Genomic DNA, 14,867 nt, shown 5'->3' with positions numbered 1-14,867 from the left:
TGGACCTGGGCCAAAAGACTTCCTGGGGATAATAGCAAAGCAGTTCAGCCCCTCAGCCTTTCCATTCTCTTGTCTGGACAGCAAGAACTAGGGGCAGGCCACTGCAAGCAAGCCCAATTGGAGAATAAATCTGATGGTCACTTAACTTAAGGCCTTTGGGTCAGACAGATCTGGCTTCAAATCCCACCCCTACTGTGTGCTTGAAACCTTGGGGGAAGTTACCTACACTCACAAGACCTCCCTCTGCTCATCTGTACAGTGCAGGTAATATGCTCCCACATCTTAGGGGATGGTTAAGATGAAATCAGTTACCAGGTCTGGAGTGCCTACCCTGATGTCTGGGCCAGAGGAAACGCTGAGTAGTGTTGTTAGCTATTGCCATTCACTTCCTGGTGTTCGAGAGCCAGGAGGCAGATGGTGGGTAATTCCTCTCTGGTATCTGGGCTACATTAGACCCATTGTTCTATCCACAGATACCAAGACAGAAGATGTTTCAAACTGGGGGCCTCATTGTCCTCTGTGGGCTGCTGGCCCATACCACAGCCCAGATGGAAGTCCTGCCCGTGCCCCTGGACCAGAACCTGCTTTTGGCTGGGACTCCACCCCAGGCCCCACATCACACAGATCTTGCTGGAAGCTTAACAAGTGGTGAGTCTGTGACAACCTCTTTCAGGCGTGTGTGTGTGTGTGTGTGTGTGTGTCCAACTGTTCAGTGTGGGGAGGGAGACAGGGATGATTGGGAGAGAGGGGCTGAGGATCTGGAATTGTCAGATTTGACCCCCCAAGGACCTACCCCTACACCCATTTCCAGGTCTCAGCAGTGGCCTGCTCTCTGGGGGTCTGTTGGGCACTCTACAAAACCTTCCACTCTTGGACATCCTGAAGACTGGAGGAGACACTTCTGGGGGCCTGCTTGGGGGCCTGCTTGGGAAAGTGACTTCATTGGTCCCTGTCCTGAACAACATCATTGAGTGAGTAGTCATAAAATAGGGCCTTGGTCCCCACCCCCACCAGACAACCTCCATGGAGATCTGGGAGCCCCAGGCAGTGGCCCTGGAGGAGGAGGTGGGGGGAGGGTGGTCTGAACATGAGGCCAGGACTCATGACAGCCTTCTCACAGTCTGGTGAGGAACACCAGCCCTCCTGAACCGGGGATTGCCCCCAGTCCTGATGCATATCTTGAGTCCCCAGCATCATCTATAACCCTCACAACCCTTTCAGGTCGAAGTAATAATCTCCAGTTTACAGATGGAAAAACTGAAGCACGGAAAGTTGCCTGGGCTTACACAACTAGAGTGATGCTAAGCAAGAGCTCTAACTCTAATTTACTTAAGTCCAAAGCCAAGGCTTTCCCACCACACAGTGGTAATTCTGTTCTCCTCACCTGTGGGATCCTTCAGAACACAGGTGACCCTTGATGTAAGCAAGAAAGTGGATGCAACTCTCCTCAATTATGTCATCAGTGGATGTCCACTGAGCAGTCTGATGTGGGGTTCCCACGAGACACCCGAGAGCTCCCTAAGCGAGCGGCAATAATGGGAAGTTTGATGCCAGGGAGCTGGCAAATCCTGGGTCCTTGACAGGGCTGGATCAAAGCCATTTCCAAGATTCCTACCCACCCAGGCGCTTGCCCTGACTTGAAGACAGACAGATAGCCTTGAGTTTGATTTCCAAATGCACCATGTACTTGCTGGGTGACAGGAAACCAAGGCACGCAGTCTCCCTGGGCTTGGTTTCTCCATCTGTAAGATGAGATCATAGTACCCACAGAGAAAAACTGTCAGGGAGATTAGGAGAGATGTAATCACCTGGCACACTGGTTGTAAGATCGGCTCAGAGGAGAGTCTTGCTTCCATCCTCTCTCCATTCTCCCTGACTTCCTGCTCCTTGATCTGATTGTGACCATTGTTGATTGACCCGCCACTGACGGTTATGGCAGGAACCAGAAGCAGTAGGTGCTTCTTACCCATAAATGTTTGTGAGGGACTTACTCCACGTACTCTCATCCACTCACCCACTCATCTATCCATCCATTTGTCCATTCTCTCTACCATCTAACCAGCTACTCTCCCATGCATCCTCCCACCCATTCATCAATCCACAAAGTCAACCAATATGGAGTAGGCCCCTTCTTTGTAAGACTCTGAGCTGGTATACAGGATGCAAATATAATCCAGACACAGCCTCCACCCTGGAATACCTCATAGACATGAGATGCAGAGAGGGGCATGGTGTGTTAGGCTCTGACCCAGTGCAGAGGCTGGGAAACACTGATGTGTGACTCAGAACTCATGTGGCCTTTGCTGCAAGACTCCCCTCTTTTCTCCCCCATCCCATCTCATGGGTAGCTCCTCCTCTGGGATGGGTACAGTTTGGATTAAAGGTGGTTTCCAGATTTGGGGCTGAAGGAGCTAATATTCCTCCCTCCAATGTTGCTTCTTGGACAGTCTGAAGATCACTAATCCCCAGCTCCTGGAACTAGGCCTTGTGCAGAGCCCTGATGGCCATCGTCTCTATGTCACCATCCCTTTGGGCATGATCCTCAATGTGAATACGTGAGTGGACCCCAGGGAGGAAGGGGAGGGTGGCTCACCAAAGGAGACCCTGATGCAATGCATAGCCATAAAGGGGTGTTGGAGTCTAACAGATATGAGTTTTCAACTCAGATACAGATGCAGCAAACTGTTTCCTCTGCAGGCCCCTGGTCGGAAGTCTGTTAAAGCTGGCTGTGAAGCTAAACATCACTGCAGAAATTTTAGCTGTGAAAAATGAACAGGGGAAGATCCACCTGGTTCTTGGTGACTGCACTCACTCCCCTGGGAGACTGCAAATCTCTCTGCTTGATGGGTGAGGCCAGAGGGGTGGCTTCTCCTGCCCAGAAACAATATTGATGAGATGATGGACAGATGGCTGGGAAGACAGAACAATGGGAGTATGGATGAGTGGGAGGGTGGAAGGGTGGGAAGATGGATGGATGGATGGATGGATGGATGGATGGATAGATGGATGGATGGATGGATGGGTAAATAGCCACTCATCTTTTCTTTGGTGGGGCTGACCAGTTTTATGCTAGATCAGGCAATCAAAAATCTGAGTTCAAGCCCACCTACCAGAGGGGCATGTAGAGAAGTAGAGGGATTCTTGTGTGAACATGGACAGTGCCTCCCCAGTTAGAGTCTCAGCGTACTCAGATCACCGTACTACAGAGGCACTTTGGGGCTCTTGATTGAATCCACTAAGACAACAGGTGCGAGAATGCTTTGTCCCAGTATGGGGTAAAACAGCTATGCAGCCGACCTGGTTTCCTTATTTCAGTTACCTGTCACAGGGAGACTGAGTCATGCATAATGTGCAGAAGTCGTCCTCAGCATGATTAACATTCACTGAGCACATATGTTGTATTTCACACATATCTCGTTGAATTCTCATGACAACAATGTACTAAGCACTGTTCATCCATTTATGGATTCTACAAAGTCTCACTGAATACCTACTGTATGCTGGAACTGTATGTTTATTCTATTCATACCTACTATATGTACTGCTGTGTAGGGTGCCACTCCCTTTGGCTGGACCCCCCGGTGTTCACCTGCATGAGGGTGTGAGTGGACAAGGCCCCGTTTTAGTCATGGAGTACTGAGACTGACACAGGCACAGTAGCCCCGCTGAAGGCTTCTCCATACCAACCCCAGGCCTCTGCACTGCCCCTGGATTTTCTCTTTCAGATTTGCTCCCCTCCCCGTTCAAAGCCTTGTCGACAGTCTCAGTGGCATCTTGAATGAAGTCCTTCCTGAGCTGGTACAGGGCAAGGTAAGTGAATAAAAGTGGCAGCTCCTGATCCTTAGGTCATAGAGCTTCTCAGGATGAAAGAATCCCTTGGAGCGAGGTTTTCTGAACCCCTCAGTTTGATATGTCTCCCTGTCCGCTGAACCATGTGTCTGTGTTTCTTCTTTCCACCCTTCAAAATGCATTGATTGGTTCCTGCTGTGGGCCAGGCCCTGGGCACGTCCACACTACAGCTGAAATGGATTGGCCCCTGCCCCAGGAAGCTCCCAGGCCACCCTCACCAGGGCTGTAGGCAAGCACTCTTCCAGCCTATGCTAGGGTGCCTCCTATAACTAGAAACTCACCTCTCCCAGAGAAGCTCTAGTTAGAAGCAGGTGTCCTATCACACGGTGAACACTGGCTCATGTGATTGGGCGCTTCACGTACACACCTCCCTTTTCTCCCTCTGCCCGTGTGAATGTGTAAGCATTCATCTGTGAGACTGCTTAGAACCAAACACTCTCAGACACGGAAAAATGATAGAAAATCTCCCCCAGAGAATCCATCCTTGGGATACTGCTGCACCCAGGGCCTCCCTACAGGTGCCACTTTGCCTAATGCCTCTCTCTGCCCCTGGGTCAGGTGTGCCCTCTGGTCAATGAGGTTCTCAGCCACTTGGACGTCACCCTGGTACATTCCATTGCTGGTAAGTACCCACTTCCAAGGCCTATCTCCCTTTCCAGAACAGCGATTTTCCCCCAAGGAGCCCATCCCTGCACACCATAGGAGAGAGCCAGATCCTTCCAGCCTCAGCTCTCCCCATTGCGGGTTTTTGTTTTTTTTTTTTTGCCTTTAATTATCCAGATAATGTCAATGGATAGGCCTTGCTTCCCCCACCCCCCCGCCCGCCTCCAGCAGACCGACACTGAAAACAGCTGAGCTGGTTGGTGGAAGGAGGTGTTAGCCCTGCCAAGCTTCACCCGAGCTTAGTGGGATCACCAGAGTTCCCAGTGCCTGTCCCCAGGCCTCCGGGGAGTATGGGATATCTCTGAACTCCTTCACACTGGGATCATCACTCTGGTCTGCAGTGGTTATTCTTTCATTTTCCAGACATGCTGATCCATGGGCTGGAATTTGTCATCAAGGTCTAAGCCTTCCGGGAAGGGACACAGCCTCTGTCAAACTGGTGAGTGCTGTTCCCCAATCCCCAGGATTTGGGTGTTGCTGCTCTTCTCCTGGCAGGGGACAGAGGGGGGCTTGGGACAGTGACTCTATTGGGACAGTGACTATCTCCAAAGGGAGACAAACAGCCACACAGAGGTACACAGAGATGCACAGAGAAGTCCACAGAAATGCTGACAGAGGTGGAGAGACACAGACAGCACCACAACACAGCTACAAAGAGAAATACACATGGCTATGGATACACACACACACCACACATAGGTACACATGGATACCAATGCACTCAAACAAATGCACAAGGAGTCCCCTTGGCCCCAGGCCCCAGAAGCTAGCCTGAGGTTCTCAGCCCCCTCCCCTTCCTTTAGAGGGCAAGTTTGATGATGGGCCAATACCAACAAAAGTCAGTGACTGCCAGTCTCCATTCTGACTGGGGGCTTCTCCCAACAGACCCACTTCCTGCTGCTCAATCCACTCTCTGCCCAGCTTCCGAGGGCTCACAGAAGGCTGACCCATGTCCTGGACAATGACACGGCCACTATGTGGGAACCAGAGCAGCCTTCTCTCCAAGGAAACTGCTCTCCCTCCTTTCCCACAGGCACGTGTTATAGCCCATGTTCCTCACCAAATAAAGTTGCTCTTTCTCTGCACAGGGGCCCTTGTCATTCTTCACCATCATCTGAGAGCTAGTATATTGGAAAGAACCCCGGCCTGGGTGGTTGGAGCCATAGAACAGAGTTTGGACTTTACACTATAGAACTTTATGGTTTTCAGCTAGACAGGGAGATGTTCAGATGAGTGTGGATTTCAGAGCGACTGCTCTAGGGTCCTTAGGATGGGTGGACAAGTGGTTAGGGATAAACGTAACACTCCAGGCATAGATGATGACGCACAAGTTTGCCATACAAGAAGTGAAATGGTATATTTGAGAGATGTTCAGGAGGTGGACCTGAGAGTGTAGGTGAGGGACCAGGTGAGGTACAGGTTGCTGCCCATGTACCAGGTTGGGGAGCTTGAAGGGAACTAGGGATGTGGGAGGAGTAGACTCCAGCAGGAAGATCATACCTTTAGCTTTGGGCATGCTGCGTGGAAGTGCCTGGGAGACCCTGAGGGAGATATCCAGGAATCTGGTGGATCACAAGTCATATGCCACTCCTCTTTGCTCACTGGCATCCAGTTAAACTAACTTCTTTTCTGTTTTCTCAGCAAGAGGGTGATAAGGATGACAAGGAGGAAGTATAGGAGGAAAGATAAACTGGTCCCAAGCGCTCATGGTTCACAGGCATAGAGGAGAGTCATTGGAGATGCATATGAAAAGATTATTGATGCCATAAGAGTCTTATTTTTGGAGGAAGATGCCTGGTTTTTAGAAACCAAGAAGAGGAAGAGATGAAAGGAAGTTGAGAGTGAGTGCAGATACAATATATGAAAAATTGGAGGCAAGAATGAAGAACAGGGCTACCCAGGCTGGGAAAGGTTGTCCCCTCAAATAAAAACTAATTTTGCAACCATTGTTTGAGGTCCTTAGAGGACTAGCCCAACTGTCTTACTCCACAGATGAGGGCACAGAGGCCATGGGGATATGTGGATGACTTGCACAGGTCATAGAATGACAAAAAGGCAAACTCAAAACGTCACAAAAACCTTGTCCTTTGTGCTTTGGGAGACCCCACTGACCTTGTGAGAATGACCAGATTCAGGCTGGTGTTTCTCAACCCCTGCGAAACATCTTTCATCAAGTCCAGACCTACCACCATACCCGCCTACTGTTGTCACTAACCAACATGGCATCATGGGAAGATAGTCACATAGTTCAGAACTTCAAGGTTTATTGTAGGAAACCAGCAGGTGTCTTCAGGTGAGGACATAAGGAAGGAAACATCTTCCACCTTCACAGAAGTAGAAGATCTTTGAATTTTATAAGCAGATGAATGATCATTGTGAACATCTGTCTACCTAGTCAGTGCCCTAAAGTACAGGAGAACCTTCCAGACTGGAAACCAGCAATCAGGACCTGACTGGGTTTGAGGAGAGTCCAGGCATTAGTTACTTTCAAGTCCCTTTTTGGGTAGGCATGAAGTCAATACTGAGTGTCCCCCTTGGCTGAGGTCCCAAGAATCAACCTGAATAAGGACAGGCACACACACCTGGTACCATCAGCACTGGTCCTGCTGCCCTCTGGCCATGGCACCAAACTGCATTCCTATCTGAACACACATCCACTGCCCATCTCTGAATACTATTTTCCCAGTGCTCCCTCGGACTTCTTTCTATAGCCCACAGATGGGTCTTTCCCCTCTGCTAACAACTTCAATTCCTAACTAACTAGTCTAAGACTGCCCTGGATACACAATAGTCTGACAGGCAGCCAGGTCAATCAGAACACGTTCATGACTTTTAAATAGTGATAACATTTTCACATTTTAAAAGCTCTCTCAAAAGGATGTCAGTGACAATGGCAGATTGAAGACCTCTAAAAATTCTCTCCTATGGAAAAGCCATGAGAAAGCTGGCAAAAAAAAAAAAAAATTGTCAGAACCAGCTTTTTCAGAACTCTCTGAATTAACCAAAGGTTTGCAGCAATCTGGGGTGTGCTTATTCAATTAAAATTGCTGAATCTTGGTAAGGACAGTGAGCTCTGGGGCGTTTTAATTGACCCTGGTCCCATCTCCCACTCTCCGACTTCACAGAAGACTTGAAAACCAAATGCCCACAATCTTGGTGAAAATCAGTAGCCTAGAAGCCACTGGAGACAGGCAGAACAGAATTGAAATAACTTCAAAGCCTCATTCCCATAAAATGGTCATTATTTGATCTGCCTTGTTAGTTCCCTGCAAGATCCCACTCTCAAGGCTGTCTTGACTTGACTTGACTCAGAGTTCACCTAGTTTCAACAGCCTTTCCTCCAAGGACCTTTGTCAAGATGGCAGACAGATGTGAAGACTGGGGGTTTCTAACTCTCAAGCTAGTCCACACTCAGGTTTTGGCAATTTGTCACAATTACATTTTAAGTGTTCCTCCCCAGCAGCCTCTGCTTCAGGTAAGCTGACCTCGGCTGTAATTTTATGTGTTCACCTGTCTCTCCAGATCTGGGGATGGCAGTTTGCCCTATGACAGGCCTGAGAGAGTTACTGATTGTCCGTATTGAGCTCTTTTCTCACCGTGAAGGTGGGAATGACAGCTTCCGAACTCTTTACATGTTGGCGCTGAGATGAGCAGTCTGGGTTTATAGTTTTCACCAGTTATGTTTGCTTCACGGGAGGATGGGCCCCCAAGCCTCCTCATACCGCCATCCGGAAAGTGAGACTTCACTGAAAGTTGTTAACCATTACTTCTTCAAAGTTCTTTTCTGCACCATTCTTCTGTCATCCTGAGTCTCTCATGACATGAATGTAGATCTTTTGTGATGATCTACACTGGCTCTATTGAGGCTCTGCTTGCTTCTTTCCGCTTTCTTTCTTCCTCTTATTCAGATTGGATCGTCTCCAATGTGTTGTTGTAGTAGACATTTTTATTTTTTTAAGTTTTTTTTTAATGGTTCTTTGTCTATTTCGAGAGACAGAGAGAGTGGGAGTGGGAGACGGACAGAGAGAGGGAGAGAGAAAATTCCAAACAGGCCCCATGCTGTCAGCGTAGAGCCCGATGTGGGGCTTGAACTCACAAACCATGAAATCATGACCTGAGCCAAAATCAAGAGTCAGACGCTTAACCGACTGAGCCCCCCAGGTGCCCCTAGACATTTTTAGCACAATGTTACGAGACTCTGGGTCCTGTTTAAATCCTGTGGAGAATGTTGGGGGGCAGGGCCGTTTGGTTTAGCAACTGACCCAGTGAGATTCAGCCTAAGCCAGTTAGTTTCAAGTTCCAACCTGCCTTCTGTGGGCTGTGTTCTCAAACAAGGGATTTCCTCCAATGTCTCTACTTGTAGGGCAGCCCCCTTCCTGGTTCTTGGATCAGAAGGAGAGGACTTCTCTTGAAGCTTTTTGTATTCACACCTGCACACAGTGTCATGACTCACACTGCCTTTGAATCCAGGAGGAAAGATACAGGAGGAATAAAAACTCAGGAAACTCAGCTTTGGATCACTCATTCTTTCAGTTATGACTTCCTTCTGCGGCCACCTGCCACCATTTATCTTTCAGAATCCCCAGAGAGCTACTTCATTCACTGTGTCCAGCATTTTAGTTTCATTCTGTAGGAAGGACAAGGTAGGGTCAGCTTACTCCATCCATCTCAACTCTCCAATCTGCAAAACCCAATGGCTTATGGCAGATGATGGTGGACTACCAGTAACTTAATCAAGTACCCTCCCAGTCGTAGCATCCTACTAGAACGGCTAAATGCAGACTCTGGTGCTTGGTGTGCAGTTATCTATCTGGAAAACGTGTTCTTCTCAGTCCTCATCAGATAATGACTTCAGAAGCAATTTGCATTCACTTGGGATAGACCACGGCACACATTCAATTTTGCTCCTGCTCTCCATCACAAGATAAAGTCTGAAGGGGTCCTCTCATGTTCATGTCCTAGCTACTATTTCTGTGTACCATGCCACCCCCAAATTAAGTGGCTTAAACAACAATACTCATTTTGTGACGCTCTGTGGTTTCTGTGGGTCAGAAATTCAGGAAGACTCAGGGTGAAGTTCTGGCTCATATTCTCTGCAATCGCAGGTTTAACTTGTAATCGCTTCTTTAATCCTCCGCACAGCCCTCTGAGGTAGGTACTGTTGTGATTGGCCCCCCTTTGCAGAGGCACAGAGAAGTTGAGTCAGATCCCTGAAGTCACCAGCCAGGGCAGGTGGGGCTGGGGCAGGAGCGAGGCAACCAGACCCACAGAAGGGAGATCAGAGGAGCTGTCGCTCATTCCTCCTGTGCCTCCCCCTCCCACACCCCACTCTGCTCCCCAACACGATCCCACGGCCCTCACAGGCATTGCAAGGAGAGGCAGGAGGAACAGCAGCAGACTCCTATTTTGCCCCTACTCTGCGCCAGGCTCTGCTCTAGGCTTTTGGTAGCTTAATCTCATGAATCCAATAGCCCTGGAGGGTTGTGTTGTTATTGCCCCACCTCCCAGATGCAGAGCCTGAGGCACAGAGAGATGGACTCACTTGCCCGGGGACACGCACTGGTGAGTGTGGAGCCAGGATTCAAAGCCAGGCTGTCTGGCTCTGTAGGCTCTGTCTCGTCTCTGATAAATTCGCCCACAGCCCTTGCCCTTCAGCCTGGTGAGCCTGCCCTGGTGAGCCTGTCTTGTCCAGTGGCATTTCCTCTGGCATTCTACAGAGGCCACAGACGACTCCATGGGACACGCATGACAACTGTCAAAGATTGCCAGTGAGCTGGAGTTGACCTACCAGAGGGAGTGAAGACTGCAGGTCTCATCAAAACCATGAAGGCTCTGAACCACTAGGGGGCAGGAACTGGCCCCGTGAAGCCTGGGGTCCTACCCAGTGGAGATGTTCTCAGGAGGAAAGGAGGGAGGCAGGCCATTCACAGTGACCAGCTATTCAGAGGCACGCCTGCCTTAAATGTCAGCCAGTGGGTAGGAGGAAATGGGCTTGAGTCCCTGCCCTTACAACACAGACCAGTCTCTGTTTGATGATTAATTTCAGATTTTTTTTTTAGTTTTTTTTTTTTTTTTTTTTGAAGGGGGTGGAGGGCAGAGACGGGAAGAGAGAGAATCCTAAGCAGGTGCCACACTGTCAGTGCAGAGCCGGATGCAGGGCTTAAACTCACGAACTGGGAGCTCATGACCTGAGCTGCAATCAAGAGTCAGACGCTTAACTGACTTGAGCCACCCAGGCGCCCCCATTAATTTCAGATTTCAGCGATCTGACTTGTTCTCTCACTTTCCCTTCCCCGACTCCCTCACGAGGGCCTGGGTCTACTGCCTCTCAGACCCCTTCTCTCTCATGTCTTCATCATAAAACCTCAACAGTTTCTCTGCCACCTGCTTTCATTCCCTTTCTATTCCCAACACCCCTTTTCCTTCTTTTACTAATTATCCTCCATAGTCACATCTCAGAAATTGCTCACTCCATCAAAATTGGAATCTAAATTTTCACAGTATTCGTTACAACAAATCAAGGCAGTGCTTCTGTAACAAAGGAGCCTGACACTTCAATGAGCCCGACACGGGAAGTCTGATTCTTCATTCAGACATTCACTTCATATTCCATTTCAGGGCCACCCCAACTACAGTGCACGACCCCCGCCGTCACCAGGATGGGGCAGTGAGGGTGGGCAGAGGGGCCGGATATCACTAAAGACTCAGCTGAAAGTGGTGTGGGTCACTTCCTTCATGTTCCACTGGCCAGACATTCAGAGCCCCAGTGTCCTTATCTGCAAAACCTCCATCTCAGAGGAGTTTTGTGAGGATCCAATCAGCCACTGCATGTAACACATGTACCTATCACCATGCCTGGCATGTAGTTAGTCAGGGCTTAACATAAGCTATTAATGGGGAGCCTGGGTGGCTCAGTCAGTTAAGCATCTGACTTCAGTTCCAGTCATGATCTCACTGTTTGTAGGTTCAAACCCTGCATTGGGCTCTGTGCTGACAGCACAGAGCCTGGAGCCTGCTTCAGATTCTGTGTCCCCCTCTCTCTCTGCCCCTCCCCTGCTCACTTTCTGTCCTCTCTCTCTCTCTCAAAAATAAATAAACATTTAAAAAATCAAAAAATAATAAAAACAAAAATAAATTTAAAAAAAGAAACATAAACTATTATTATCATTCATGCCCACGATTTCCTGGAAGAGCATCTCAAGCAAATTATTTGAGCCTCACTTCATCACTGGAAAAGAGGGGAGAGGGGATTAACAGTACCAGTGCATCATTACTGTAAACACAAAATAATGTGTAGAAGACCTGGCTCAGGAAACGTTGCTGCCCTGAGTTAGCTAGCTTCAAGATCTTTCATAAGAAATCATTGGTTTCACAGCAAATCAACCAGGATCCAAGAGTGGAAACAAGGAGAATGAGTATCAGGGTCAATCAGGGTTTGATCCGTACAGAACCACTAGGAGTGATGTATATGAGGGGGTCTTTGTAGGGACCCCTTATCCCTACAACTCACAGAACCGTGGGAGTGGCTTAAATGGGCTCCACCAGGCTGTTGTCTTTGTGTCTGGAGCTGGAGCTGAAGTCAGCAGGGCAGACAGACAGGAACGGAAGATGGCTGTGACGTGGGGGGACACAAAGACAAACTGGAACGTGCATGCATGTCTCCCCACCTCCAAGCCTCCAAGTCCAAGGACGCAGGGGTGCAGAGGAGGGTTCCTGCTCCTCTGGTGAGAGCCCGGGCACTTGATAAGGCAGTGGAGTAGGAGCCAGAGGCCAAGCACTGGTCCAGACCCAGCGCCCACTTGCACGTGATCTTGGATGGAGGCAAAATAGCCTCCTCTTGAGGACGGCTCAAGATCCCACAGCCCTCTTGAGGATTAACAGCAACGTGACCCAGAGCTCAGTGCATGGCATCCTCTTCTTTGCGACTCAATCTTCTAAAGTGTGAAATGGGAGAGTCCAGAGTTCAGCTGTTGAGTCCTTGTCTCAGATGAAAACCCTTTCCCCAAAAAGGACATTGTTTTATTTGCACTATAGCTACACTTGGCTACCTCTGTTTCCCCCTTGTATTAGTTATCTGTTGCTGTCTAACAAACTATCCGTAACTTTGTGGCTTAAAAGCATTTATTATCACATAGTTTCTGTGGGTCAAGAATATATAGAAAAGGCTTAGCTGGGGTCTTCTGGCTCAAGGTGTCTCATGAGGTTACAGTTAAGATGTTTTCCAACACTGCATCTCCCAAAGGCTTGACCAGAGCTGGACAATCCTCTCCCGAGATGATTCACACACATGGCGGTTGGCTGGAAGCCGCCGGTCCTCACCACCCAGATCTCTCCGTTGGGCTGCTGAGCATCCTCTCAACATGCCAGCAGCCTCTCCCGAAACAAGCCATCTGAGAGAGGAGGAAAGAGGGAATCTGCAGGTTTTATGAGCTGGTCTTAAAAATCACACACCTTCATTTTCTGTCATAATCTCTTCATTAGAAGTGAGTCACTAAGGGGGCACCTGGGTGGCTCAGTCGGTTAAGCAGCCGACTTTGGCTCAGGTCATGATCTCACGGTTCGTGAGTTCGAGCCCCACGTCGGGCTCTGTGCTGACAGCTCAGAGCCTGGAGCCTGCTTCAGATTCTGTGTCTCCCTCTCTCTCTCTCTCTGCCCTTCCCCCACTCATGCTTTCTCTCTCTCTCTCTCTCTCTCTCTCTCTCTCTCAAAAAAAAAAAAGATTAAAAAACAAAGTGAGTCACTAAGTAGTCCCCCTTCTTAAAGGGGGCTTAAAGAAATTGTGGACACGTTTTAAAACCACTGTGTCCCTCTCCATGCCAGGGGCATTGCCTTCAAGGTCCAAAGGCCCATTTTCCTGAACAAATGAGGCTTTTCTCCTCGGATAAATTCTTCAGCCTCCACAGGAAGTAGAAATGGCTGCAGTGCAAGGTATGGATTTTGTACTGTTGTTTTGACTGTTTAATAGCAATTTTCCTTTTCACTGCATTCAAACCACATAAAAGCAGAAATGCTCTAGTGAAGAGGTGCCTGGGTGGCTCAGTCAGTTGAGCCTCCGACTCTTAATCTCAGCACAGGTCATGATTGCACCGTTTGTGAGTTCAAGCCCCACATCGGGGTCTGCGCTGAGAGCACAGAGCTTGCTCGGGATTCTGTGTCTCCCTCTCTCTGCTCCTCCTCCCCTCACTCTGTCTCTCTCTCGAAATAAATAAACAAACTTAAAAAAAAAAAGAAAAGGAATGTTCTGGTCAAAGTGGAGATGAAGGGCCCAAGTTTCAACACGTCTGCCCCCATCAGTGTCTCCTCCAGTGTCGACAGGTGCTGCCCCTGCTGTGTGAGACTCTGCACAGAGAAGGCGGTGCTGAATCACGAAGGCGGAACGTCCTTGTTCCCTTTTTCATTCTTTCCCCCCTCTTCTGATGGCAGCCAGAACAAAGTCTCAGTAGGAAGCTAGCCCGTCTTTAATACTTGGGGTGTTGTTGTGGCAAGCTCTCTGTTGAGAGAGAGACAGAGAGATGCTCCAATTCGTCTTTTTGCCACATTGTCCAGGAAAACCCAAAATGTTTTCATTTTTCTGTTTCCCTTGTGAAGCCACCATGTGGCTGCCTTTTATTTCTGAAAGTTGATGCTAGGGCATTTAACTAAAAATTGTAACGTTTCCTATTAGAATAGATTTCTTTAAAAATAGGGAGACAATTTGAAGGAGAATATTAAATAAATAAAGGTTATGGTGGCTGGTGTGTGGCAGAAGCTGTGGAGGGGATTTGATATGTGAGTGACTATAATCTAAGGAGCTTGGGGACCCATATTCCAGTGCGTTACTAGCCTGGCTACTGGATCCCCCTAAAGCCCCCAGGATCCTAGCCTTCTTGCACCAGCTCGCGCTCGCATTCCTGTCCTGTGCCCACTAGATGGCGCTGTTGCAAGGCAACCTAGCAGTCATCTTGAAGATTAACATTTGTTTAGCAGTACCGAGGAGCCCAGCGACTTGCTAAACCCTTTCAAAGCCAGATCTTATTTAATCCTCACAGAGAGGAAGCCTCTAAGTCTCAAGGTCATACAGCTTGTGAGCAGTGGATCCAGGATTCGAATCCCTGCAGTCAACCTCTAGAGCCCAAGCTCTTTGCCAGGGATTACCAATTCATGAGCCTCTGGCCAAATCTGGTACGTTGTTTGTCATTTTTACTTTAAATTATTTTAAATACTGATTTTTTTTCCAATTGGGTGTGACTGTAAATGTATTCACTATTTCCCCAAACACTATCACACCAAACTGTCCTATGCTATTAAATGCCTAGTCCCTAAAGTACGGTTGCCAGATTTACCAATAAAAGCACTGGACATGGCAGAAAAACAGA

At 48.6% G+C, this 14,867-nt stretch overlaps 1 protein-coding gene across 1 annotated transcript; it reads left to right on the top strand.

The window, feature by feature from the left end:
* The first annotated feature begins 407 nt into the window (after positions 1–407).
* BPIFA1 (BPI fold containing family A member 1) lies at positions 408–4,929 on the top strand. Its single transcript, XM_042930127.1, has 7 exons — positions 408–648; positions 812–971; positions 2,448–2,555; positions 2,698–2,847; positions 3,726–3,810; positions 4,408–4,471; positions 4,876–4,929. The coding sequence occupies exons 1-7, from the start codon at positions 489–491 to the stop codon at positions 4,914–4,916; spliced, it is 768 nt and encodes a 255-aa protein (XP_042786061.1). The 5' UTR covers positions 408–488; the 3' UTR covers positions 4,917–4,929.
* The last annotated feature ends 9,938 nt before the right edge of the window (positions 4,930–14,867 follow it).

The sequence above is a fragment of the Panthera leo genome, chromosome A3 (genome assembly GCF_018350215.1).
Source record: "Panthera leo isolate Ple1 chromosome A3, P.leo_Ple1_pat1.1, whole genome shotgun sequence".
Taxonomy (NCBI): Eukaryota; Metazoa; Chordata; class Mammalia; order Carnivora; family Felidae; genus Panthera; species Panthera leo.
Note: the sequence above shows the minus strand (reverse complement) of the source record. Positions and strands in the feature narration are given on the sequence as shown.

Coding starts and splice junctions, on each gene's coding strand:
- BPIFA1 (XM_042930127.1), top strand. CDS start 489: ATGTTTCAAACTGGGGGCCTCATTGTCCTCTGTGGGCTGCTGGCCCAT. Junction 972..2,447: donor GTCCTGAACAACATCATTGA/GTGAGTAGTCAT, acceptor CTTCTTGGACAG/TCTGAAGATCACTAATCCCC. Junction 2,556..2,697: donor ATGATCCTCAATGTGAATAC/GTGAGTGGACCC, acceptor TTTCCTCTGCAG/GCCCCTGGTCGGAAGTCTGT.